Below are 27,958 nucleotides of genomic sequence, written 5' to 3'. Positions count from 1 at the left end.
GCTTAAAGTGCTTAAATTTTACAGTGAATGCATTAAAATGTTAATTTGAGCATCTAACAGTTCTTCCTTGTCTTTCACCCAGCTTCCCCCATCAGCACTTCTCCAGGTTTTTACCCTTTTTTTTTTCTCTTCCCTTTGATCCACACTTTGTGTTTATCTTGCTCCTTTGCCACATTTTCTCTCCCCCTCAAAGGTAGATTGCTCCTTTACACAGCAGAAGGGGCTTCTGTGGTGATGGGAACTTCAGAGAGATGCTTCCTCCCACCTGTGCAAGGTACAGAGGAGTTTGTTTTAATTTCCAGGTTTCTCCTGCCTACTTTCTTTACCTTTCTGCTGCCATCCAACCCTTTTTGCTCAGTGACAACTCCTGAAAAGCAGTGAGATGATTACTGTGCTCACTGTGGATGTCCATAAGGAGCAAACTGGAATCACCAGAGCTTTCCTGCCACTCCAGAATGGCATATGTTGCACTTGCCCAGACTTCTGCTGTCACTGTAGCATCTCATCTGTGGCTCGTGGGAGAAAGCAGACTCTCTCTGGAGATGGTGCTGAGATGCTCCACGCATCAGCTGCCACTGATTGCTGAACAGTCACAGGGCTGAACATCATCGTCTGACAAAGCAAACGCCTTGTTGAAATAGCACTTTGAACCCAAAGCTTTGGCATCTCTTGGCAGACTCGAGCCTTCCCAGGAACCACTGAGGTTCTCAGCATTTGTTTTTCTTTGCTAAAGGAGAGCAAAGAGCACTGTGTGCTCTGGCAGTTCTGCAGAATGGATTATCTGGGTTCTCTGTTCTTTCATCTTCCCTCAGACCTGAGTGACCTTATTGACTCAGTGAGTCATTTGTTTCCTCCCCTCCCTTTTACACCTGCCAGTGGCTGTGTTTTGGGAGAACACCTGGCAAATAATCATCATATAAATGAGGAAGTCAAGTCACCAAGAGGTTTAATGATTTGTTAAAGGTGACAGTCCCTGCCCTGTGGAAGGACAGTGACTCTTAAAACTAATTGATGCTGCAGCAGATCCTGTTTCTGTGTATCTGAGACTTTTGGTTTGATCAAACTAGATTTTAAAACTCAGTTGCTCCTAATTTTTTTGAGGAGATTCCTCATTTTGGATCTGTCTTGAAAGTCAGTAATTGATCAAGAGAAGCAGTCCGTGGCACTTCCTTACACTGGAGATATTCTGCAAAACCAGCATTGTTTTCACTACAGGGAGATTGCTGCAGCTATTTTTAGTGTATGGATGCTCTGAGAGTTTAAGAATGGCTTTAAGTCAGCAGTTTCCAGGCACCACAGCTAACTGGAAGCAACCTCCATCATTCTCAGGAATGAGAATGTCCTGTCACCAACTTGCATGGAGTGAATCATTAACTGAGACAACTTCTCCAGCCTGTGAAAAGCCCCCAGAAAAATACCCCCAGCTGCAAACACACCAGCAGCCTCAAGGACACTTTTACCTCTTGGCTGCACATTGAAGTGCAGGGGACAGAAAAACATTTTCCAGCATTTTCCAGCTCTGCAGCTCTCGTGTTCTTCAAGTGAAGTAAGGACAGGGGTAGACTATTGTCATTGCTGTCACTTCTTGCTGAAAGTCACACTCCTGGTGCAGAAGCAGTCAGTGGCACTCTGCCCCTTGTTCTCTTGCTGGGTCACATCTTGACTCTGTCATGTGAAGATGTGCAGCAATGATAAATATAACCAGTCAGCTGTGTTAGCAGTGCAGGGAGTGCAGGGTGGGCTCTGGCTGTCTGAGTGCTTCAAGCCTGCAGGGAGCACACCCAGCCTAGCTGAGACTGTGCTGATACCATCATCCTGCTGTCCAGGTTTGATCTCAGAGGGTGTGGGAATGCTCCTGTACTCAGGCTCTAAGTGCTCACTTCAGCCCTGGCACATTGGTAGGTGCCAGGAACAGAATGATCTTCCCTTCTTCCCAACAATGCTCCAATTAAAATGCTCATGATATGAACAATTCCTCCCATAGCCTCTTCTGGTGATGTTGTGAATAACCAAGCACAAAAGAGGCTTGACCTAAGGAATTTGGATTAGCATCAGATGTCCCTGGCTGTAGGAAACATGAGAAACAGATGAACAGTGTCTAAATTCCTAGAGAAGATTTGGAAATTGGGCTCTTTCTTACTGATGTATTGGAAAGAGCTGATAACTGAGTCACGTTTGCCACAATAGAACAGGGGAGAGCGTTCATGAGATGCTGGGAGCTTTCAAATGCTTCGCACTGGAGAGCCTGCATGCCTGTGCTGAGAGATACTCAGAGGCCCTGCAATGAGGTGTCTTTAGGTGGAGGAGGAAGCAGGAATACATTTGAAGTGGGAGCAGTGGCCCCATCCAGAGCAAAGGCATGGCACAAAAGAGCTGCTTCTGTGCAGTGTGGTGCAAATCCCCTCCTGCTGCAAGGAGAGCCTGGGGAGCAGGGGCTGAGCTGAGGCACAGGCAGAGCAGTAATGGCATGTTCCTCTGAGGCAGAAGACAGAAAAAGGCAAATTAAGTATCTCTGGGGAATGGATTAGGAATGTATGGCTTCCAGCTTTTCAGAGGGAAGGCTTTGAAGGAGTAGAAGCAAGTTCTTATGTTGGTTTCCATCACTTGCTGCTGCAGGCAGTGTGGAGAGATGAATGAGAGGCAGTAGAGTGGTTGCTGGGCAAATTCTTCCAGAACTTGCATCATTTTCCAATGTTGCTTTCCAGAATTGCAGAATTGTTTGGTTTTCTGCAACGGTAGAGAAACCTTCAACATTAGGACTACTGCTTTCTGTGTTTAATTTGGAGATTAAACCTCTATGAATCTCTTCCAAGCTGGAAAGTGTGGTGATTTGAGATAGCACTGGTCTGATCGGGCATGTGGCCCAGCCTGTGTCACTGCTGTGCCACATATCTGCTTTGCCTTGGGCAGGAATGGTTCAAATTTCCTATCAACTTCCAAGGAATATGGTTCCTTTCTGGAATAAGCTGATGGGATCTCCTGGCTGGCAGTGCCACATCGCCAGAGCACTTCCAGCCCACAGTTTCCTGTAGTGGCTGGTGTGTGTTTGTGTGGCTCAACCAGCAGATAAATATTTTGGTGCCTGACACTTTAGGAATTGAAGAATTTGGGAAAATGGGAGAATTGGCCAGGACTGACCAGTTTCTCTCCAAACTAGAAGCTGGGCTTGTCCAGGTTATGTTTCCCAGAGGGATCCCAGGCCAGTGCTTCTCATCTCTCGAACTCTGTGTGAATCAATCAGCTGAAGCCAATAATCTCTCCTGTTTGTTAGAACTGCTACTTAGGCACCTTCTCACATCAATGAAAGCTTTAACAGCCCAAGGAAACCCAGCAATTTTGGGGAGAAAGGAACAAATATCTCCTGAAAAAAAGTCAAAGCCAAGATTACACATCAGGATAGCGTTTTACACAGAATTTTTACCTGTTCCCTAGCTCTGAGTTGTATTAATGAGATTAAATAGCGCTTTTCTGGGAGTCTTGAGATGTTCTGAACTTGTTGAGATTTCTTGATTTTTGTAATTATTGGATTTGAATTCTGTGATTTGTAGTGCTTCGTTTCAGAATAATTGCATAATCACTGTGTAATTTAAGATTTAAAGTATGTAGTTGTAAATGTTTTCGTGTCATCTTTTAATTCATGATGATGGTGACCTGTAAGAGCAAATTATATTTTTAATTATTATTTTCTGTTTAAAAACAGAAAAAAAAAATCTCTTCAAAAAAATCCTGTGAAGATTCCAAGGGTTTCCTGTAGGGCCTTCCACATAGGCTCAGCACAGTTGTGCCTACTGCATTTCTGTGGGGTCCAGCTACTGTTTTATTGAAATCCTGTTACCAAATAGTTTTAACATATAAACAGAAAAAATGCTTTGAGAAAACAATTATCAACACAAGCTTGTTCCCATGCTCTTGTGGATCCCAACACTCCTGCTCTTTGCAGTTTGCAAGGATTATAAGATCCACTTTTATGCATTTAATACTTTGGTTATTGTGGCAATTAACCAAGACAGCAACTACTGTTGTTCTTTCTTTTTGAAGCCCATTGATTCTTTATTTTGGCCTTAATTACAAGGAGTAGAAGAGGTGTTTCTTCAGGGAACTAATTAGTCTAAAAGACCTGGTTCAGCTAGTGCCTGAGCAGTTTGTCGAACGGGGCCTAAATGCAAGTGCCAATTGCAGTTGTTTTGTTTCAGAACATCCATAATTGGTCACTGTCAGTACTTCTCCAGGTTAGGAGTTGTGTTTGCTCCCATCTGTTCACCCAGCCTTTCACCATGGCCTGGCTTGTCCAGAGAATGCAGCACCTCCATTTCCTCAGCCTGGTTTGTGTTAAGGTCGTGAATTTGAGCATGGCACCATTGCCAGTCCAAACTTGAACAGAGTTCAAAGCAAGGTGCATGGGTTTCTCTCTTTATTTTTCTCTTTTTCCTTTTCACTCCAGTGTGATCAGCCTACTAATATTTGGATAAGGCTGGGAGCAGAGTAAGTGAAAAACCCAGCTGATAGCAGTTCTCACCATGCTGTGAATGAAAACTAAGCTGTTGATACAGATCTCCTCTGTCCAGGGGTGGTCCAGGTAAATTGTAAAGAACAATTCTGCTTTCTCAGAGGCTTTGCAATTTATCTATTTGCTTTAATCAGTGTTAATGTCAAATGTGCTTTGATGGTGCTAAAAGCTTTTCAGCAAAACAAACTCAAAGTCAAGAGTTGTGGAGAAAGCCATGATCTCCCTGTAATGCAAGTTGTGACATTTTTCTTTTGAATTTTATTTATGCTGCTTAATAAAAGAGGCAGTGCTGCAGAGCACACGTGCCATGAATCCAGCTGTGGTGACAGCATCATGGCTATGAAATGCATGGCACATCGATTTGACATATTGATGTGATTTATGGTTTCAATTTGTTTAAACGGCTCTAATGGCTGCAGTTTTGACAGATGTACACTCAAATTTCTAGTTCTGTTCAAGCCCACATTAAAAACACAACTGATTCCTGGTTTAAGACATTGATTTTTATCTGTTCTGTGTTCCTGTGCCTGTGTTCCACACGTCAGACTCCCAAATGGGGTTTTTGTGGCATCGACTTCACTTCTTGTCAGAAAATTGTTCAGACATATCATTTTCATTGGGAAGCTGATTCTTGAAAGGGTTGCTAAACCTAAATATTTTTCATTTTTAAAGGAAATCAACAAGAAGCTTGAAATATTATATGTTATGGTATTAATGGTATATAAAAACCCAATGAGATATTCAGAAACCATGAACAGGAACAGAGTAATTACTTTGCAGAGGTTATTTTAAGTAGAATATCATGTGTAGTGGGAGAGAGTTTGAGCTTTCTTTGTATAAAGGTTACCACTGTACATTATTTATATACAAAGAAAGAATGAGTGTCTGTGTCTGTATTAATTATTGAAGTATTTCTTGAGAGCCCACAAACTCTGACTTTTTCATAAAATCTAGGCTGTGAAGTGCAGTGGGATCTGAGACCCTAAGCCAGTGATCTTTGTGGCAGATATTATTGCTCAGCCCATTGTTACCAGCCCTACCTTTGGCAACTCTGTTCTGAGTACTCTCAATTGCATTAACAGATGGAGGCAGAGTTCTTCACTAAATAAATAAAAGGGTTTATTCCCTTTTACAAGAGGTCATTTAATGAGTGAAAATACAGCCTTAGGATAGGTCAACCCCCTGGTATCTCAGGTAAAATGTGTGCTCCTTTGACCTCCATGGGTCTAGCTCCACCTTAGCAAAATCAGGTGTTGGTTTCTGAAGCATTCTGTGACCTTTTGCATGAGGGAAGGTGACAGGGACAGCAGCAGTGACATCTGCAGTGACAGCCCCTGTTCCTCTGGGGGGAACACACCAGCAGTGACTGATGTTCATTAGTTATTTGCTTTGCACACATGTGGGTGTGAAGGGGCAGGAGCTCCCCACTTGCTGAAATGAGACCCCCCTTCTTCAAAGAGCCTGGGCTGGGGGTACCTGGCCCCCAGAGCTGCTCCTGCTTGCAGGGGATGGATGCTGCCTTTGCTCTGAGGGGATTGCTCTGTGCTGTGTGCCTAAAGATCATCTGAGTGTGCTTAATTGTCTCTCAGCTGCAGCATGGCAGCCTGCAGAGCTGCTGAAAAGAGAGGAGTTGTTGGCATTATGGATGGTATTTATTTAAAGCTGCTCATTGTGCTTGGCAGAGGCTGCCTGGTGTGGGGGGGGGGGCTGTGATGAGTGCAAAACTACCTATGCAGATGGATTTAATTCCTGGGAATGTGTACAGCTGTATAGAATACGTGGTGAGTCTCAAATTCTTTTGACATTCCTGGTACCAAACACATCCAGGCTTGTTTGAAAGTGTCAGTTAATTGTTTTCATGTATTATTACTCCCAAAAGGCACAATGTAAATTCACATGTACATATATATAAGTGTTCCTAGGAAAGCATGTCTAAAGAGCTCCAAATGAGTGATTTTATGCTCTCAAAACAATAATGTCCCAGGCTAATTCCACAGGCTTTTTATTGCTTTGCTGTTTAGGTCCATTTTTGAAGACAGTGAGGCCATCACAGCTCTATAGAGAAAGGACATTTATCTTCCCTATGCAGTGACCTTCTCATTCATAAGTGGAGGCATTTCCTTTCAGGATAATGAGCACCTTTTTATTTAGGCCAGGCAGGATCCACAGTCCTTGTGCAATTCCTACAGCCCATCAACACTGTACACATTACTGCAATTATTGTGGATATTATTTTCTGCTACATTCCACTTGCTCTTTGGATTATGCTTTTTTTCTGGCCAGCAAAGGGGACTGAGAAAAGGAAAGGTCACACTCAAGTCCTAATGAATATCTGGAGGCTGCTGCATGGCACAAATACAACCACTCCTGCAGCAAGTGTACAGTTATATAGCCTTCCTCTGTGGTCTCTTGCACAGGAGAGAGTCACTATTTTGGCTTTTATCAGTCAAAGGAGCTGGCATTGCCCTGGATCAGGCACTTTTAGGGCACAGGTAAATCTGTGTAGGTGTTGACAATTCTTATTTGTAAGTATTTATGTGAGAGAGCTCTCTGTCATGCTCCATGGTGCTTTTCCACCAGGAGCCTCTGGAGCAGAGCTCCCAGCCCTGAGCATCTAACAGTGCCATGGAGGAGTGGTTCTGCACAGCCTGCACCTGGCAGGAGCTAATAACTGAGATTATCTTGGCATATGTCCTGACTTCTTCCCTTCCCCTGCCAAGTGGAGATCTCTCATGTTTCTATAGCACAGTTTTGCTCAACAGGCATTCAGGAGTGAGGGAACTCAAAGGTTTCTAATGGGACCATCAGGCACTTTCACCTTTTGCCCCGTCAGGCTGCATTTGCTGGAGCAAGAAGCAACTGTGAGTTGCTGGATTGCTTTCCTGAAATGAGCTGCTGTTCACTCAGAGCAGATAAACACCCACATCTCAGAAATATCATCCTGTCTGGCATCTTTGGCAGCCTGAGCAGAAGGGCCAAGGGAAACAAATGGACCACATGTAAGATAAAATTGCAGTGCTCCCTCTGGAGTTAATTCTTTCAGCCCAAAACTGAGCAGCACTGATGGGGCAACATATGGAAATATTCCCTTCTGTTCCTGCTGCTCAGTTCTGGGACAAACACAGGGCTTCAGCCCTGGCTTCATTAACCCTCCACTTTGCCCTCTCCTGCAGGATCTTAGGGTGAGAATTAAACTGATGGTTGGCAAACACAGAATATGTACCAGGCTGTACAGTGCAAGGATGTTCTTTACTTACTCTGATCCTGTCTCCACAGGGGTTTTTCTTGTACCTCTTGCCTATCCATTCCAAAATGTTATTTTTGTTTTTTAAGTAGGGCAAGTTATTAACTGCTGAAGTTTAAAACTTTGGATTTCAGGCCATTTTGATAGCTTTCCACTCCTTCCTACAGGAGGAAACAATGAGTTTGGAGAAAGCTGTAAAAGTCTGTGCAGAGCTGCAATGGGATCAGCCTCCATCTCCCCAGAGGAGAAGGTTCTGGGGAGGTGCTGGCTGCTCACTGGCAAGATCTGCCATGGAGTTGCAAGGAAATACTTTGCAGAAGTACAGAAGGTGTTTAAAGCTAGTCAGAGTCCTTAGGAGGGGAAACCAGAAGGGTTTCTGCTCCTTGGATTCTGTGAGAGCCTCCTTCAGCCTTGAAAGAAGGAGCATAGAATTAAGAGGAGTAATTAAAAAGATGCCAGAGAGCTGGAGATGGGATGCTGTGTGCAGTCAGACTAGCTGTGGGAGAGAGGAGGAGAGTGAGCAGACAGTTGGAACAAGAGCTGTGAAATAAGCTCCAGCTATTTTGAGAAGTGATTATTCAATATTTTAAAAGTAGTTTTTTAGAGATTTCCCTGCAAATGCTTTTCAGAAACTGGATCCTCTCTGGGTGTGACTCAGATTCCTCCAGCTCTGGTGTTCATTGACACAAGCATTTTCACTTTTGTTATGATGTGGATGGCTGCTTAACTTTAATAGTTTTGAGGCCACTCCTGTTTTGGATGGCTCTTGGCACAAGAGGGCTGCAGAAACACTTCCAGTGCTTTTCTTTATGCTGCACTTCATGTGTTCAATCTGATATGTAGGAAAGACTAGAAATTAGTCCAAGGTTGCCTACAGAAGCTTGACTTTGCAGCTACTGAAAACATAAAAGCCTTCTTCAAGTTGTGGGTGTGAGGGGACCTCCAGGGCATCCCTAGCTCCAGGTCTGTGTGCCTGTTCCCATCCCTGATCCTTCACTTCTCTGGAAAACCAGAGGCAGAAATGTGTCTGCACATTTCATACCTTTGAATGTCTTCATGTCTCCTTATCCCTCCTTCCCACACCCCATCTTTTTCTGTTTCTTTATATTTTTACAACATTTCTTCTACCTTGTCAGCTGCCTCCTTCCCAACAGACCATTAAGCAATAACAAGAGAAAACAAAAAAAACCCTTTGCTGTTTCCTTCAAATGCTTGCCTTGCATTTGCTGCCTATTTATAGCTGATTCATTTGAACCACAGTGGCAGTCAATCAGAAATGTGGTGAATCCTTCTTTCAAGAGCATGCCAAGAAAGGATCTTTTTAGTTTTCTTGCTTTATTTATGATTTTTGCTGGAGCCTCTACAGTGTGCCTAAATTCCATTGGGATTTATTTATTTTGAATAAATTCTCAGATAAAAGTGGAAGGGTTTTGTTCCTCCTCTTGGAAGTTACAGGAGCATGACCATGGTGTGTAGGGATGTTTGATTTTATTTGAGGGTATTTCACACCTTTTTTTTTTTCTTTCAGTTGGAATCTTGGAGGATTTTTTTCCTTTTTCAGTGTAAGGAATGTCTTTGGATAGAGAAGCTATTAACCTCTGGTTTTGTTCCTTCCAGTCTTTTTCCCTTAAACTTCAGGTAAATTCTGCCTCTGATCCCTTTGTAGTACAAACCTGATGGGGTAAAATATTGCACCTGGAAATTTTGACTGTCCATGTGGCCTTGCAAAGTTCATGTGATCTTTGAGCTTTGGTTTCTGCTTTTATTGAGCAGCTTAGTGCTAATCTGCTTCATCCCTTCATGGGGATTATATTGGTGTATCCCAAACAATGAGGCAGGAGCTGTGGGTGAGACCCTTGTACCCCACAGGGGAGAGGCTGCACAAGACCCACATTAATAAACTCAGCTTGGGACATTCTGAGGTGTGGAGCACTGCCAGGGTTTCTGAAGTGTCTGCAGGAAAGCTTGGGGCCACTGATTTATGCAATACCTGGAAATGGAAGGGCTGCACTTCTCCTTCAAGGGGAGGAGATCTTTGGTGTGGGGAGGTCTGTGTTGGGAAAAAATACTTGGCAATTTTCTTTTAATATTGCAAATAATTCATAGAGATGAAGTTGTTTTTGTTTTCCCAAAACAGATTTTAAAAGAAAATGCTGTTTGAAACTGGTCTCTGCATTTGCCAGAGCCTCTGCAAAAAGGTGTTAGCAGCAGTAGCTGTGCTAGTTTGGGGTTTTCCCCCTTGTTTGTTCTCCCCTCACTGCCCTTTGATTTGTGCCATGATAACCTGGCAGGACAAGCAGGATGAGGCAAGTACTCTGGAGGGCTGACTCAGAAAACAGGTATAAAATTCCAAAAGAAATTCCTGCTTGGCCTCAAACATGAATTTTCTGTGTCAAAGAGTCTCTGCTAACCTTGCCTTGGTGCAAATGGTACAGGAAAATGAAGGTACAGGTTAAAGAAGGACAATTATTCTGTTTGTTTTTCCATCTCACTGCCCATGATAGGATTTGATTCTATGCTCTGAACCCTCCTAGGTCAGTTGTGTTTAGAGCAGCCAGCACAGATCAGCTGTGCTAAGCACACTGACATTTGGAAATCCCTGTCTGGAAGAGGAATTGAGCAATGAGCTTCTGCTAATTATAATAGCTATGTTTAAAATGGGATGTTTGCTTTATTCAGCAAAATCCAACTATGCACCCAAACTAGAGGCTGGAAATGCTCTGGCAGCAGAGGAGACAGGTCCTCAACACACACATTGCCAGGGTGGAAGCAAGGGCAAGGCAAGCACTGCTTTGTCAGAGCAAACATTGCACAATCTTGTCCTGGGGGTGGATGTTGTTACCTAGCAACTTCCAAGAGCGTTTGAAATTTGTTGGAGCCCCTCCGAGGCTCAGGCACTCTCCCCACTGTTCTGCTGCATGCCAAAACCACTCTGGCTGTAATTTCCCAAGCCAAGGATGGTGCTGGCTGAAACCCCTCCTTGGCCTTTATTTGAGCTGGGACAACCTATGCAGTAGGGCTGAGAACTCGAACAGAAACCAAACTTGATTCGAGCTAACAACAAAAGTTTGATTTAAACACAGATCTTCACTTCCCAATGTTGTTTCCTGGCTGGCTCACAACACAAAGTTGCACAAGGAAGTGTGCCCACATGCCTGAGGGCTCCTGTGGGGAGTGTGTTTGTGGGGATAGCAGATATCACAGGGACAGAGCTCACAGCACCATTAAAGATGTCTTTTCTGGGCTATCACCATCATCACCAGCCTTGGGCAGCTCAAAGGAAGGCACTGGCACACTCAGGAGTGTAAGGTCGGTGCGAGTTGTTCAGTAGCCTTGTTTTGGCAGTTAAAATATTATCAAAAGTGACTGATATTAATGGACTTGAATAAGAACACTATAGCTGTGCCACTGGTTAGTTTATGATAGTCTTTGTTTCATCCAGCAATTACCACAGATCATCTTTTTGTCCTCTCATCTATACCCCACACTCCCTTCCTCATTTTCACTTGAGGCAGAGGCTTTCCACCCATACTGCTTTTGTCTGGATTTTTATTCAGATTCTAGCTGTATTGTAAGCCTTTTTTTAACTTTCCCAAGTCCTGGTATTCTCTCCAAAGACATTGGCCATCCACTCCTCTCCTCAGAAGCACTGACACCCTAAGGCCATGGGCTGTAGAGCCCTCTCCTTTCTTGGCAGACAGGAATATTTTCCAGGTATTCAACTGTCAGCTCAGTGGAAAGAAAATGTTGCTTTATGGTTGGTAGACTTGACAATAACTCTTTATCCCTTTGAATTAAAAGTGACACGCTCACATAAATCATTAGAACAGTGCTGTGTGCAAACACAGTGCCTGGTCCAGAGGAGTTAGGAGATGACAGTGAATTGGGGTGAATACCCTTATTCTTGACTTTGAGAAGTGCAGTGACAATGAATCACTCCTGGTGATGAGATGCAGCAGTGCTGACTCATCGGGCTGAAATTAGAAGGGCTTTTTTAGGTAGAGCTGTAATTCCACCATTTTTTCTGATGAATGGATAAGAGTGAACGTTTTTGATGGCTAATTTACAGATTTCATGAATTAGATGTGGTTTCTTTCCCTCTAGCTATCAAACCTAGTTGGAGGTAACTTGATGGGGAGAACTTAGATCCAGGGAGGTTGTCCTGGCAAAAATGCGCAGGAAGGAGTTGGCAGTTTAATGGATGCTGGGTGTCCCATTGCCACCACTTCTAGTTTTTGAGATTTCCTTTTTCTGGATTTGGTGAGTACTGATGTTTGCTTTCATCAAAAGAAAGCTTTGGAGCCTGAATCCATTCTGCTGATAACTAAGGGATAAAAAAAAAAAAGTAAATACATGAGCTGGGCTTAAAATTTCACCAGAAAATTAAACAAATGCACAAACATTTGTTCCTCCCTACTTCAGCCAGCTTCTTTATTGCATCTAATGGCAAGGGATTCTGTTCCCATTAGCTGCTGTGTCTTCTGTTTGTCTCTCACTCTGCTTCCCAATTCCAGGAGTGTTAATACAACATTGTGCTCACCAGATCCCAGAATTGCTTACAGTACCTGTTTTTACATCCCCTAAGCAGTGATGAATTACCAGATGTGCTTTATCTGTTTTAGGATTGACTGCTGGTATCCTTTCACCTTTAGAGATTTGACCCCACAGCACAGTGAAATTAATTCTCTTTAGTGTCCTCCAGATACTTTGTATTTCTTTACCCATTTGCTATTTCCCTGTCCAGTGGGCTGGTACTCCTTAATGGTTTTGAGTTGCACTAATATATTAATCTGTTTTACTCCTGGCAAGAGATTTGCAGCTGACCCTCAATACACCAATTTTATCTTTCTGCTGTTGGGTTAAAACTTTTGGTGGGGAGCAGCAAAGAGAAGAAACTTCCTGCTACATCTTCACATTCAGCTGCTTCTCTGAGAAAGGACTATTTCTGAGGCCACAAAGAGAATTTTAGTGGCAGAGGCTTCTCTGATGGGTGTTCCAGTGATGGGGACTGACTCCTTAGGGGAGTCCATCAGCATCCCACAGTCACTTGTGTGTGTCCTGGAGATGCTGTGCTGGCCGACTGCATCATGCTGGAAGCAATTGGCTTGGCAGAGTTTCATCAGTCAGGCTGCCCTTTGCTGTTGAGGAAGCAGCTGCAAACTCACATTTTTTGTTTGGCACTGTATTCTCTCCCCAGGGGACTGCAGCACCATTTGATTAGGATGGGGGGAAGGAGACCTATTACAAAAGTAGATTGTTCCCAGCAGAGCTGTACTAATCTTTTGGTCTCTGTGCTCCTTCTTAGTAAGGTGCTGAATAAAAACATCAAGGGAAAACAGAAGGAGAGAGGAATCTCTGGGGTGTTGCCCCACAGCCTCACCTCACCCTCAGCTGCAGTAAAACAACAAATGAACGTTGTTGTTTTGAGATGTTTTTGCAGAACTAAGGTGGTTTTGTTACCTGAGCCCACAATTTTCCTGCCTCATTTTAACTGTTTCAGCCTGGCATGGAGCTGTCCAATCTCTAGGGACTCATCCTTTCCTGGATAGAAAGTTCTGCATTTTTCCATCTCCCAGTTTGCTTCTCTTCCTTCCCCAGCAGCATCTGCCTGAGAGATTATGTGAACAGTGTTGATGGAGTAGATTTAGAGAAGTACAGGGTTTTTCTCCAAGTTTTACATTTTATTGCAGCTGTGAAGGTCACCTTTGCTTTGAGGATCAGGGTGATGAGGTTGCTGCCACCTCTGAACGTGTTGGTGCTGGACTTCTGCACTTATCCTGGTGCTTAATCCTTTTAGTGCTGGGGCCCATCAGGTGTGGTTTGTGTCAATAGTGGCACCTTGTGCTCAGAGATTATCCATTTTCAAAGGTTTTGGAAGCGTTTTACAGAGTCAGTATTATCTTTAGGTTCGAGAGGGAGAGAAAAGACGGACTTTCAGAGTTTAATGATTTGCCCCAAGTCTCAGTTGTTAGGCAGAGTAGGAACAAAAGCCGGGATTCTGCTGCAGGACTGTGCACCTTACTTTAAGCTAGATTAAGTATTTGCCAGGAATAAGGATGTGGGTAATTTTGGCTTGGAATTCTGTCTTCATCTCATATCAGTTGTTTCACAGTCACTTTGTTAACACCCTTTTCTCATAGTCTAACCAGGCAGAGTTTGGGGTTATTTCATTATATTAAGCTTACTGTCAATTATTCTTGACATTACAAGTGACTCTGTCTCTTAAAGAGAAGGAGAGAGATTGGTCTGTCCTTGAGACTCAAGAGCTAGAGAAAGGTGTGGCTATTATCCCCTTGTCCAGTAAATCTTGATAAAGTGTTGACAGAAGCCCATATCTTTGCTAGGGGAGATGTTTTCCCTTTGTCTTCAGTAATTATAGCCATGACTTTGGCAATTTTTCAATTTGCAGTCTCATTTTTTTTGCTTAGTGCCCAAGAGCTCTGCTTTATTTCTCACTGATTTAGGTAACCAGACGCTTTTTGTGTCTCACTGGGGGGCGGCATTTCCCTGCACAAATCCAGTGCTAAACTGGTTTCCAGAGAAGGAGCAGCTCTGGTTTTTTTGGTGGAAAACCCTCTCACTGCTCTGGACAAAGCAGTGGCCTTCAGTCCCTGGGTGTTGTGGTTTGCTGTGATGCCCAGGAGCACAAGTCCCTGGAGATGTGGGACATCTGGCTTGCAGGCATTCTTGTTTCCTGTCCTTGCTTGGGGTAAAATTAAGGACTAAATTACATGGAAAACTACTAAGCTGTGGCCTAAGACTCATGCTTCTCATTGAGCTGCAAGCCTATCCTCATAAATTATGTCAGTAAGTAATGGTCTCTGCTTTGCCTATTGCAGCTTTTCTGCAAGTCAGAGTGAGTGTGGTTTCACTGAATTTAAATTTCTGAAACACGTTCAGAAGTTGTTGGGGAATTTTCCTCTTCACTTTCACATCAGACAGAGCCCCTTGCCACCTCCAATCCAGCTCCTGTGAGATAACGTGGTGTTCTGGATGCTTTGGAGACAGCAGCAGAGTTTATTTGTAGCTCTTCTTTCCCACCTTATAAAGGATGTGCATTTGATTTTATAACCAGGAGAACTTTCTTCAGAACAGCAAAAAGGAGCCTGCAAAGCAGCAAGGAAATTATTTAGCAATGGCTGGTACTAAACTGTCTTCTTGACTGTGATCTCAACTGGTGCAGTTTTGTGAAAGATCGGCAATTTCAACTACAAAGCATCAAAATTCATTAAACTAGAAATGGCCAGTTAGTTCAGAGTAATTATGTAGTGCAGTTCAGAGGTGCAGACACAATCCTGCACTGCTGCCCTTGGACAATAATTTTGTGCAGTGGGTTGAAGGCCCCAAGTGCTGGCTGGCATGAGATAAATGGATATCTGACTTTGAAGTAAACAGGGAAATGCCTGCATGAACTGTTGAAAGCTGAATCCCACGGGTGAGATTCCAGATTGAACACTAATGAAAATTTAATTTCAGTTCTCACAGTATTTTAATATGCAGGATCACAATATGCAAATAAAGTGAAGTCTGGCTGCAAGTGGCTGATGAGTTAGTTCTGCTCAGTCTCTGCCACCCCCAGAAGTAATCTGTCTGTGGCTTTTGCAAAATCAAAGTTTTCCTTCTGTTTTCCCCACAAGCCAGAGCCTCATTCTTTGCTGAGAGGTAATTAGTGACTGCAAAGTTCTCTTCAAATTGTTCTCATCCTATTCCTGTGTTGTTCCATGTAACTCATCAGCATGGTGCTTATGTTCCTACATTGAATTGAATTCTAATTGTTGCAGTCAGTGCTTTCCTTATCAGAACTGTCCTGGGAGTGCTGCCATGTTTTCAAGTTTCCTTCTGTATTTCAGCTGCAGCTTTAATGCACTTTATTTGCTTTGTGTCTCCTGAATCTGATAGAAAAAAGGTGATATTGTGCTTTTTTTTTTCTTTTCTTCCCACTTCCCCAGCTATGGCACCAGATAAATGTTGTGGCTTGGGCACTGTAGAGGCCACACCACATTTTAGCCACACACTCAAGCCATCCACCTTGAGCCAGGAGGCTTCATCTTGTATCTTCTGTTGTGAGTGATCAGATAAATAAGTGACTGAGAAATTACCCAGGGAATGGAGAGCAGCCAGCACAAGGAAACTGAAGTGAATTGGCATGTTGGAACGTACAAGATTCCCTATTTCTGTGATCGGCAGCCGATATATTCTTGTAAATTTAAATTGTGTGTTAGCTTTCTCAAAGAGGAGAAGCAAGAATTTATCTTAGAAGTTAATTAATTTGAAATAGCTGGTAATTAACATTATACCTAAATTTGCCAATTATCACACTTGACTTGGATTTGCATACAACTGTTGCATATAAAATATTTCTAAGGGTATCTTGGGCTTCAGTGAGCTGTAAAAATGCCATTTTTTGCAGCTGCGTTCCAGCTCTTCCAGGGAAAGCCTCTTCCTCCTCCCCTTCCCTGCAGAGGTGCTGCTCTTCAACAAGTGGCCTTCCTTCTGGGAACTCTCATTGGGATTTCTAGCTGTGAAAGCACAATCCCAGAATAGGCAGCAGTGTATGTTCTCAGGTATTTCCCCCTGATGAGAAAGAATAAAAATTGCTCTTTCTAATTTGAGGTAGTGAATGTGCTGCTTGTTTCTCTCCCTTGTAGAGTACCAACGTTATATTAATGTGACTGTTATGATAATCATGTTTTTTGATGAAAGCATAAGACTAAAATGATATTTCCAAATGAAGGTTGTTTTGATTTATTCCCTGTACGCAGCACACCTAATTTTGCTTCCCAAACTCTTTGAAGCAAGCTTTTATTTTATGGTGCTGGCTGTTGCCACTGCTGTGCTGTACCTGTGAGCTATTTAATGTGCCACATCGAGGAGTAAATTAATGCAGGTCCACAAAGAGAACACTTCGATTTGCTAATTGCTTGTAGAGCAGAGGGTATTGTTTTGTGTAGAGAAAGACTGTTCATTAGAGACTGAGTAGTTAATTTTTCCCTACAAATGGGGCTCACTTTTGAGCTGCCTGCCCATCATTCAGGGTGAGCCAGCTCAGCATCAGCCTCCAGAGGGGAATGGGGGGCTCTGGATGCAGTCAGTTTAGCAGCTGCATTGTCACCACCAGATTGCTTCAGTTTCATTCATTAAACCCTCCCTGACCAGCCTCCTCCAGTGCTGTCAGTGAAGGCTGACTTCTGGAAGGTACAGAAGAGAGATTACTGATGCAGGGAAGCAAGTTAAACAAATCAGAAATGTCTCCTTGGAGCTGAGTTGGTTCCTCTCCTTGGAAACCTCTTTCAGCCCAAGCTGTAGATTCCCAGTGAGGCTGGAGCACAGGTTCTTCTCTTGCTGCCACTCTCTTTTGAGGATGACAATCCACTGACAGTAGATTAGACTATGTTGTCATGTAAGATGAGTATTTTGAATTGACAAACCTTTTTTTGAAAGCTTAAAGTAATTGACTGAGTACTCGAGAGGATTTTTTTTCCTCTGCTTTGCAACTTGATTTTCCCATACCTGGTTGTGCTGCCTTCAGTGGGTGAATTGCAGTGTATTTTTATATCTGATTCCTAATATTTGTTTGCATATCAGGTTTCTTAATGCTTGAGCTCAGTTATCTATGGGAATTTAACATGTGTCTTAAGTAAAGAGAATTTCCTTGGAGCTTTATGTTAACTTTTATGCGTAGCCTGAAAATTCAACACGGAAGTCTATCCTATGGAGAGATTGCTGAGATACCAAAGTGGATATGATCAGTTGAAAAGACCCTAACGGAGAGCTGAACTACTCAGAGAATCATGGAATGGGTTGGGTTGGAAAAATCATCTTTCCGTGGGCAGGGATACTCTCTTAGATGAGGTTGATCAGAGATCCATCCAACCTGGCCTTGGGCACTTCCAGGGCTGGGGCAGCCACAGCTTCTCTGGGCACCCTGTGCCAGGGCCTGCCCACCCTCACAGGGAAGATTGTTTACTAATGTCTCATCTAAGCCTACTCTTCTCCAGTTTGAAGCCATTCAAAGAGGAGCATTGGGGTGTAGGATGGTGTGGATAGACAGAGACCAGAGATCTCTGAAGCCAGATCTCTGGAATTTGTGGTTTATTGCAAAGGGCCTGGGTACAGGGCCCTGCTGGGAGCTGCCAGCCACAGCTCAGAGCAGGCCTGAGAGAGGGAGAGAGAGGTAAAGAGAGAGAAGGCAAGAGCGTGGTAAAGAGGATGAGAGAGAGAGAGAGATTCCTGTTACAATGCAATAACTCTTCCTCTGTGTTGAATATTCTAATTCTCACTAACCAATCTAGTACAATATACAAATCCTATAGCATTTACATACAGCCTATAAGAATCATTACATCACCACACTGTGTTATGTTTTAAACCCTAAAAACTCCTCTTTGGACCCCTTCTGCCAAGCTAGTAGGATCTGCTCTGACCCTTGGGCCTGTCTGCAAGCAGAAGGAATTGTTTCATCAAAAGGGGTTTACCTTCAGCTGTCCACACCATTGTTTTCCAGTTGTTCAGTAACTAAGGTATCTCAAAGCTTGCTTTCATTTCAATCTCACTTATAGTTTCCATATTCTCAAAGTCTTTTGCCAGGCAATCATATTTATAAGGCTTTCCTGTTCCATCTTCCCCAACACCCCTTGTCCTGTCACTACCTGGATGCTTTTCCCAGAGCAGAGCTCTGAGGTGGGACTGGCAAACAGCTCCAGCAACTGCTGGTCCCCCTGAGGGACCCATGTCCAACCCTCACGCTCTCCTTGTCTGCATGTGGCCAGAGATGGTTGCACCCAGACAGCAGCAGTTCATTCCTGACAAGATACATTCCAAGAAACAACATAACTCTGGTTTTTTTTTTTTTCAGATCTTTCCTGGCAAATGCCTGGGGAATGGCAGCAGGGGCTGAGCAGGTGCCAGGCTCCACTCCAGGGCCCTCTGCAGCTCCTGGCAGCTCCTCCCCAGCACTCTGATTAAGTGAGATGTGGGGCTAAGTTCACAGCCTAATTTCTCCTTCATAATTAAAAATGCGTGCATCTGTCATGCTGCTGGTGATTAGTTTGTATTTTCTTGTGGCCTGGAAGGAATATGGCAGTGAATCACTTGGCCAGCAGCTGTCCTCCAACAGCTGAGGGAGGTTCAATATTTGATTTAAACTAATAAAAAGTCTGGGATAGGGCTGATGTTTACAAACTGGACGTGATGAAGCATCCAGATCAGCTGCATCACAGCCTGGCAAGTGCAGGCATTGGGGACCCTGCTGAAAATTTAGGCTTTGTGTGGAGTTTCCCCAGCTGTGTAATAGGGGGACAGGGACAGGGAGGGTCCCTGCTCTGGACTGTGAGTGCATCCCACAGCATCAGTGAGCTGGGGAAGCCTCCTTGTTTCCAGCTTTGTCATTGTAACAGCTCTCAGCGCATTAAATATGTCCCTTTTGCTCTTCTGTGAGAGTTGCAGTCAAACCATAATGTTTAAAAATCTTTTAATCTTCATAAATCATTTCTTCCAGCAGTCTGGTAAGTTTAGTAGCTGCTCTCTGAATTCCCACTAGTTACTGACTCTTTCCCTTTGAGATGAGCTGCCTAGCAATGAATGCAATGAAGAAAACCTACTTTGTGATTTAGTTCTTATCTGATTGCTTCTCCAAATCATATTGATCTGCTGTTGTGCTGCTGCCTTGGACTTGCTGTCCAGGGTTCTCTGTCTCTGTTGGCATAGCCCCTTGAAATGGTTATTTTCCCCAAGCCATATTATATCCAAGATAAATTATGGCATATTTCCCACTTGTATTTTCAATTTTCCCCATCCCTTTATATTATTTCTCTCTTGCCTAAAAGGTTTTTCCAGCCTTTTCCTGAAGTAAAATGCGTTGGAGTCTTTGCTATCCTTTTCTTCTGACTTTTATGGAGGTATTATGCTTTAAAATGCTCTTATACCCATCTAGTTAAACAGGCTCCTAGGGTGCTTTTGCCTTGGTGTTATAAATAAAAATATTTACACTGAACCCATGGCACAGTCTGATGGGTTCATCCAGGTGCCCACCAAAACCACAGAGGATTGACCTTTGAGGGGATTCCCACTGTTCCAGGGTGGGTTACTCTGTGATTCCATAGGATTCTGTGTGAACAGGAGGCTGAACACAGACTTGACCTCAAATTCAGGACTGGTAGCTGCTGCAAGAAAATACATTATTTTTAATGTAATTTTAAATGAAGTAATTCTTATATCTGGTTTAGAATAGGCTAGTGGTTCCCATCTAAAGGTCATCTCCATACAGAGAAAGCTAATAAATATACAGAACAGTTGGGGTAGTTTGTAATCAAAAATATTCCATCAGTCTTGAGGTATTTTGCAGAGTTTGTGCCATCACCTCTCCTAAATAACCTCTCTAAGGTCTTTTTTCTAATTCTTCCCCAAGGAGCTCCTGGCTCCAGCCTGCTCCATTGTACCTGCTTCAGCAGCAGCAGCAGGGAAAAGCCTTTCCCAGGTGTCTGCAAATTTCCAGTTCCCTGATGTTTCCCCATCAAGCTTGGTGATCATGTCATTCGCTCTCTTCCCTTGCCTGCCCAGGCGCTCCAGTTTGGGCTGGGGCTGGCATCTCCTGCAGTGTTTAATGAGTGTGTTTCATTCTCCTCTGCCAGGTCCCGGGCTTGTGTTAAAACCCTTTTCATCCTTTTTCAGTGCCTCTTCCTCAAATAATGTCACATCATCCCCAGCCCTGCACAGCAAGAGGCTGAAACTTTTTCAGTTTCCTCTGAGCTCTGGGGCCAGGGAAATTTGGAACTGTTTGCTTGTTTGTTGGCAAAATGGAACTTCTGCTGTGCTGAACCCTTAGACAGTATTTTTTTATTTAATTATTTGCTTGCATTTCAGTGCAGTTAGCCTCCAAAGCTGAACGTTTTGCTTTTCATTGTAATAAACTGCTTGCTTGCTGTTTGTCTCTGGTTTGGATGTGGCACTCAAAAGACTCATTTCATATGTGGTGGGAAGTTGAGAGACTCCAGAGGATTTTAATGAATATTTGCTTGAAATGACATGAATCAGTTTGTAGGAAAGTTGTTTTTATTTCTTTTATTTGTTTACATTGGGTTTTTTTGCTAAGCAGAGAAAGGCTGATTGCAGCCTAGCAGAGTGTTAGAAAATCAAGGATGTGGGAAGTAATAGCATTCATGCATTATGTGTGGCTTCTCTTAACTGTCTCCCAAATACCCATTTGGTTTAAAATCCCTTTTCATAAACAAAACTCTGTAAAAGATCCTTTTCTGAGTCAAGTTCCTGTTTCCCCTTAGATTATGCCAGGATAACCAAAGGTATTTCTACTCTGGTTTGAGATTCTTTACATTTCAAATTTCCCTTTTAAAAAGTAGAAATGCTGCATTGAGATTTTTCTCATGGAAATTCAAGAGGTTTATGTTAAAGAGGTTATGTTTCTTGATGTTTTCCCACAGCATTTTGGAAGGCTGTGGGACAAAACCTGACCCTGGACCCCAGAAATTCAGAGAACATTTTCTATGAAGTTAGCTTGAAACACACACTCCTTTCAGGAGCTATAGAGCTAAACCTCCTCTTCTTCAAAGTTAAACTGGGCAAAACTGGGTGGATTTTAGACCACTCTTTCTGCAGTTTACAGAAATTGAGTGGAGGCACAGTTCTGGCTGGACCATGGGATTGAAATTTGGGCTGGCTCATCTTGTGGCATCTCTGCAATAAACCTGGTTTTTCTTGTACACGTAGACTTCAGGCTCTTAGGGACAGAACTGTCTCATGGCATGGCATGGCATGGACAGAATAAAACCAAATACTTATAATTCCTTCTCAATGCCATGAAAATCTTGGTACCATATGTGATTTTTTTGGGGGAGGGGGGGAAAGAGTCTCATTAAACTTCCAAAATTACATCCTAAACTTCATTTCTTTTTTTTTTTTTTTCCCCCTGTGTCTTGAAGGCTCAGCTGTCTCAGGTTCTGGAAGAAGTGGGAAACCACAAGCAAAGAGCAGAGATGGTAAGTGTTCAATTTCTGCCTTTTTTTTTCCCCCTGGTTGTTCTACAGAGCACCAATATGCAAAGTTCAGTTAATTTAAACAGTGGATCAGTTCCAAATATTCAGAAATGAGCAGCAAATAAACATTGCAAAAGTTGTGTTGCTGCTGCCAGTCTTGGCACTGCCTGTCTCTATACTCACCTGGAAAAAGTGTTGGATGGGATTTAGTGGTCTGCCTTCCCTTTTCTGGCAATTCCTTTTCTCCTCAGCAGTTCTAGATCAGAAGCAAGCATTTAATTTCATACTGAATTAACTCCTTTCTTTGGGGGCCCTTTGGTTCAGTCTCAAGTGTTCAAAGGACAGGCAGATGAGATACAAGAGAATTACCACAAACTATTTTTTTATAATATCTGTTAATTTTCTGCTGGGTTCATCTATTTTATTGGCACTTCCCTCAAGGACCAAAAACAATAAAAGGACACAAAACCAGGTAGCAAGGAGGTTTATATTCAGTTTCAGGACTCAAATATGATTTTTTATACTCAGGAATAAATGAGGTGTCAGTGTTAAGCTATTTTGTGAACTGATATTTTTGCTAATGGATGAACTGTGGGATTCCTGCAACTTTTCCTAGTCACAAGGAAAACCTGAGCAGTATCCAAGATGCAGAGACTCATTCTGTAGATGTGATTAATTTTATTACTAATATAAAAACAGGCCCGCAGCACTGGCTAGTAAGTAGGTGCTAAACAGACATCTGTTCTAAAATCCAAATCATAAACTAGAGTGCCAACATGAGTCTTTTTAGACTTGTGCTGAGCTCTAGTCAGCTCTAGTCAGCTCCCACCACTGAAGGGCAGGATGAGGTGCCTCTGCTGTGCTATTAATGGGTTGCCATACGTCTGTTAGGTTTTTTTTTTAAATTTGTGCCTCTTGCTGTTTCAACATCAGATTTTCCATCATGAGAGCGTTAATTGATTCCGGTTCTGGGGTGGTCTCACGTTGTGGGCAAACATTTTTGTATGCCCAGCTGCTTTCTGTGGTGACACAGGCCACAGCTGATACTTCCAAAGAAAACTGAATTAATCCTGTTTACTAGCTGATCTCATTACGGGCTGCCTTGTAACAGTTTCAAATTCTATGCAATCAATTTGGTGTTATGCTCACTGGATGTATCAGAGGAAAAGCTTTCTGTTTTGTTTTAAATGTTCTGATGTTACAGAGTTTTGGGTTTTTTAACATTTAAAAGTTTTTCTTTTGGGCTCATTAAGCCTGCTTTTTGAGTTGTTTGCCTTCAAAAATTTCTTGCATTAAGTGGGCTAGCAGAGGGCTGGAGAACTTGCAGTGTTAAAGCATTAATTGGTGTTGTGCATCATCCATCAGAGGATAAAGCTGCAGTCAGTGTTCAGTGCCTATTCCCAAGGGTTTCTCAGTGGAAAACTGCTGGTCTTGTGATCTTCCAGTAACTCTTACATCAGCCTCCCATGAACAGGCTGTTTTCTGGGGTGGTTTAACCATGGATTGCAGATTGTGAGGTGTGGGCTTTATTCAGCAGCTTGAATTTATTCACTAAATACAGGAGAATTGATTCATACAGAGGAAAAGAATTTTTTTTCCCCATCTTTTCCCCTTTCGAGGGAAAACCTGACAGTATAGCTCCTTTTCAATGGTGGTTGATGGTTCTTCTGCATGCCCAGTCAAAAGCTCCCTGGTAGGAAAAGTTGTTGTCACCTTGTGTCTTCTGCAGTGGTGATGGTGACTGAGGTCTGTCCCCTTTGGATGGGGCTGTTCCATAGCTGCCTGCCACAGGCTCCTGTGGATGTGTCACCAGCCCCACTCTCCTCCTGCCATCCAGCAAAATGCTCTTTATGTGGTTCTTTTCCCCCCCTCTCCAGATCAGTGTCTCACCTGCATGGCCTGAGTTTTGACTCCTTTAAATTTGTCACTTCAAAATTATTGGCCTGGCTTGGATTGCTGGCCTCTCACTTTCCTTTTCATCCCTTTCACCTGTGAGCCTCCAGCCCCGGTTCCATGCTGAGCTGGGAATGCTGAAGGGCTTGTCCTGCTCTGGGTGCTGACAGATGTGGATATTGCTTTTCACCAGCTCTTCTGCAAACAGGCTCCGAGTGAAATGGAACAAACACCTGTCAGGTGCAGGTGTTTGGGACAATCACCTTCTGGGACAAACCTCTGTGCAGGTGACACCTCTGCTGCCACCCCAAAGAGCTTTGATGGCTCTGCCACCCTCCCTGGGGCACTGTAAATGAAGAGCTGGGCTCTGGCTCCAGGGCACTGGCTGGTAGCACCTCACTGAGCGAACCAAGGACTTCTTTCTATCAGTGAGGGCATCTCTGGTGCCCTGGTCAATGATTTACATAGCAATTTTTTACATAGCAATATTCATTCTTTACATAGCAATATTTAAAAGCACAATACTCATGGGATAAGTTTGATGGGATCATGGCCTCAATAGAACAGTATCTGCACACTCAGGGCCTCTCCTCTGAGGACAAGCTCAGGGAATTGTGTCCCCAGGGACAATGGCTGAGGAAGGGTGGTGTGTGTGTGATAAGGAGCCCTGTGCCAGGTCAGGTCCTGCTAGAGCAAAATGGGATGCCAGTGAAATGGAGGGGCTGCTCTCACTGCTCCAGTGCAGGGGTTCTTTGCTTGTCAACTGAAAGCGAGCGTGCTACTGAAGGAACAACAAAAAAGGAAATTTAAATGTCTTCAGTTAATTGCAGTTGACAAGACAAAGGCAGTTTGACTTTCCAGTATTAATTAGCAAACCCATACTAATTAGCTTGTATAAGCACAATTCATGCCTCTTTCCCTAAATGCAATTAATATTGCAACTGAAGACATCTCTGGGCTGTGCCTCTGTATCATTAACATACTTTGCCCTAATTAGACACGGCCAGTAGTGGCTGGAGAAATGAGTTTGTGATTACAACCATAAAAAACCCTCTAATATTTTATATCCTTCAGGGAACTTGAACCTAGAATTTATTTTTTGATTTAAGAAAAATTACCCTTATCATTGTGCTATGTAATTAACAATGAAACTTTGATTTTCCTCTCCCTCTAACCCTTCACTTATTTATTTTTGGGGTTTTTTTTTCACAGTTTAAGCTTGTTCATACTGTAAGGGAACAATGTATGCCCATAAGACACATAAAAGTCACCACTCTTAATAGGGCTCAGGTCACTGAGCTGAGAGATCCATGGGGTTTTTTTGTCTTTTATTTGCTGAATGTTTGTTGTTTCCATTTTTTTTCTATGAATGTGCACTTTTCTGACAATTTGATCAGCACTGGAAGTTTTCTTTGTTGGGGCTGGTGCTACAATATGTTTATTTGCAGGATGTGCAAGGAGGTTGCTCAGAGTTCACACAGCTCCCTGATCTGTGATCCCAGGATCTTATTTCTCATGCTATGTTGGTTTAGTGCTCTACTGGCCTAAAGCTGAGGGAGAGCTTCACTCACACCAAAATATTATTTGTGGAAAATGCCTTCTTGTTTGTTATATTATTTTTCTTTCCCTCCCTGAGGGAAGGGAACCAGAAGACGTGTTTGTTTTTGTAATTTTCGTTTTCCTTTTTCATATCCCTTTATAGACACGAGGAGATTGTTTGGCTCAAGCTTGCCATCCAAGCAACAGCTCTGCTCTCTGATCTTACTCTTTCTTCCAGTCTGGTTGTGTAGCAGGGGGCATTCATGTCAAGATTTTTTGTTCTCCATCATTAATCCCTGAGGGAAGTTGGCTCGGTATTAAAAAAGCATCACCTGTATTTTCATTACCCTGAGGTGCTTTGGGCATCTTTTGGCTTTCATCTTCAAAAGACAGCTTGGCCCGTGTGGGCTCTGAAATCTATAGACTGCTCTTTGGAACAAATTAAATTTCACCCTCCAGCAGATTAAAAAGGATGGATATAAGAATCAGAGGAATTGCTTAGCAGGGTGGGAGGTAAAGATTTGAAGTCCAAGAATGCAGCCGTCACCAAATGAATGGCATAAATTGAGTGTCCTTACAGAGGGAATAAAGACACCTTCAAATTAATATAATCAACACCCCTTGCCTTGGGGAAAAGTGTTGGTTAACCCTTTGCAGAGAAAAGGAGACCTTTATTTAAGAGCAGCAGGTCAGCAATAGTTAAAGAGCCAATCATGTGTTCAGTCTGATGAAATCATAATGTTTAGGATTAACTTAAATGTCAGTGACTGCCTACACTGATGGTTATCAGGAATAGAAATGGAGACAGAAAGGAGAGGACATGAAGGAAATAAACTCAGAGAACACTGAGCTGGATGTAGTTGGAAACCAGCTGTTTACTGGAAGGCAACATGGAAAAATTATTACTATGTTTTTAATTTACAGGTAACACCAATGATAATAGGAAAAAATATTAACTTTAGTATAGGAATACCTGCCCTGGATTAATGGCCAATAGAGCTAATTTAATTCTTGTTTAAGAGTTATTGAAGAGAAAGCAAGAAATACAACAGACTGAGAACAAGAACAAAAGTGGTGTTCATTAGTGGAAATGTAAATTCTCTGTGTTTTCTGTAACAGGAAGGCAATTAAATGTGGGATTAGAGGGCTGAACCAGAGTAGTTATAAATAAAAATGAAGCTTTGCTGGAACATCTTTAGAACCAACAGGTTGGGAGGGGCAGGAGACAACTGACTGGTGAAGGAAGTCTCCATCTATCAAAAGTGTATTACATAATTTCTGAATTGATTTAGCAGGTGACAGCAAATCTCCTTCCCATGTGACAGATTTTATCCTAACACTTTATGTGAGGCCAGCAAAGCCAAGACAGATGAGCAGCCTGGCACTCAGCTGAGCAGCAGGGTGAACAGTTTTAGTGAGGCAATCTTAGAGAAATATCCACTTCTCAAATCAGATTGAAAAGCATGAACCTGGTTATAAAGAGACAGCAAAAGAAGCTAATCCAGAATGAAATGATATAGTAACAGAAGACTGGAACAGGACTTTTAGATCATAAAGTCCAGTCCTTCAGTAACTGAGGCAAATTCAGTATATATCTCAGTCCATAAATTTATCAAGCTTGTCTTGAAACTGCTTTGGTTGTTTGTACCATTACTGTCATGGGAAGACTGCTCTGATAGCTGAAATCTTCCCAGTTCCAAGTGAAAATATATGTGCAGTTAATATCCATTTTTTTCTTGTGCTAATATTCTCCTTAAACTACAGTGACTGTTCTTCCTCCCTCATATTTATGCTGTGACATATTTATAGAGAACAATTGTTCTCTCCCAGCCTTTCATTTGTCTAGGTTAAACAAATCAAGCTCTTGCAGCCTTCTCTTAAAACAGGCTCTTCAGTTTCCTCATGAATCTTGCAGCTTGCTTTAAATCTCTTCCTCTTTCCATCTCTCCTTTGAAGATGAGTAATCACAGTGGTCACATCATTCCAGGTGATGTTCCTGCAGTAGCTTTTGCAAAAGTGTCTTCTACAGGATCATGGATAGAAGCAGGAACCTCTTCCACTTCTGTGGTGGGAGAGCTGAGCTGTATCCAGGTCATCTCCCATTTCCAGTGATGGTGTTCACCCTGGGGTCAGTTCATCTGCCCCGCTCTGTCCTCCTCTCCAGTTTCTGGCTGAGGAAGGCTCAGTTTGTAGGAGCTGTTTTGGGACTTGCACTCTGACATTTCAATTCTGTGCTGTTTCTTCTGTTTTCATGTAGTTTCCTCTTTCTGATCAGTTTATGCTCCTCTGTGGTAAAGCCTCTGTGCTCTCAGTAATTGTGTTTGTGCGTTTGTATTTTTAGACCAAAGGCCTTCATTGAATTGTGTTTGTTTTGAATGTGTCTGAGACATCTTTTTCTCTATCAGGTAGTTTTAGTTTTACTTCAGCAAAGCCATTTGTTGCTTGTTTACTTCACAGTGTTTATATCGTTCTTCACTTTATTGTGTGATCCCTTAAATTGGAATTATGAGTTGTTAGAAGAGGGGGATGATTGTGCAGGAATCATTGATGCCCTATTTTGAGTCTTCCCCCTGTTTTAACTGTGGAGTTTTGGTTCTGAAGGTGGAGTGAAGCCTAGAATAGAGGGATGGGAGCATGCTTGTCCTTTCCCTCTCCCTGGCTGAGAGCTCTCAGTGCCTGTTGTAAACAACTGCATTAAAACTGGTCCCTGCTATTCCCCACGGGGTAGGAATATAGTGAGCTCTGAGCTACATGGACAAGGTTATTGTTTTTCTCCCTCTCTTAGCC

The 27,958-nt window shown here is 42.8% G+C and overlaps 1 protein-coding gene across 2 annotated transcripts in view; it reads left to right on the top strand.

Annotated features, from left to right (window-relative positions):
• The window catches only part of MAD1L1 (mitotic arrest deficient 1 like 1), a 347,760-nt gene that overhangs the window by 146,592 nt on the left and 173,210 nt on the right, over window positions 1-27,958 (top strand). For both annotated transcript variants that reach the window (XM_054270764.1, XM_054270763.1), the window contains one exon: window positions 21,686-21,742. In XM_054270764.1, coding sequence (XP_054126739.1) covers window positions 21,686-21,742 — 57 coding nt within the window. The remainder of the gene's footprint in view (window positions 1-21,685; window positions 21,743-27,958) is intronic.

Source organism: Melozone crissalis, unplaced genomic scaffold (genome assembly GCF_028551555.1).
Source record: "Melozone crissalis strain CALT ecotype California unplaced genomic scaffold, PUWL_Pcris_2 ptg000012l_1, whole genome shotgun sequence".
In the NCBI taxonomy this organism is placed as follows: domain Eukaryota; kingdom Metazoa; phylum Chordata; class Aves; order Passeriformes; family Passerellidae; genus Melozone; species Melozone crissalis.
The sequence above is the reverse complement of the archived record's forward strand: the minus strand, read 5'-3'. Positions and strand labels throughout refer to the sequence as shown.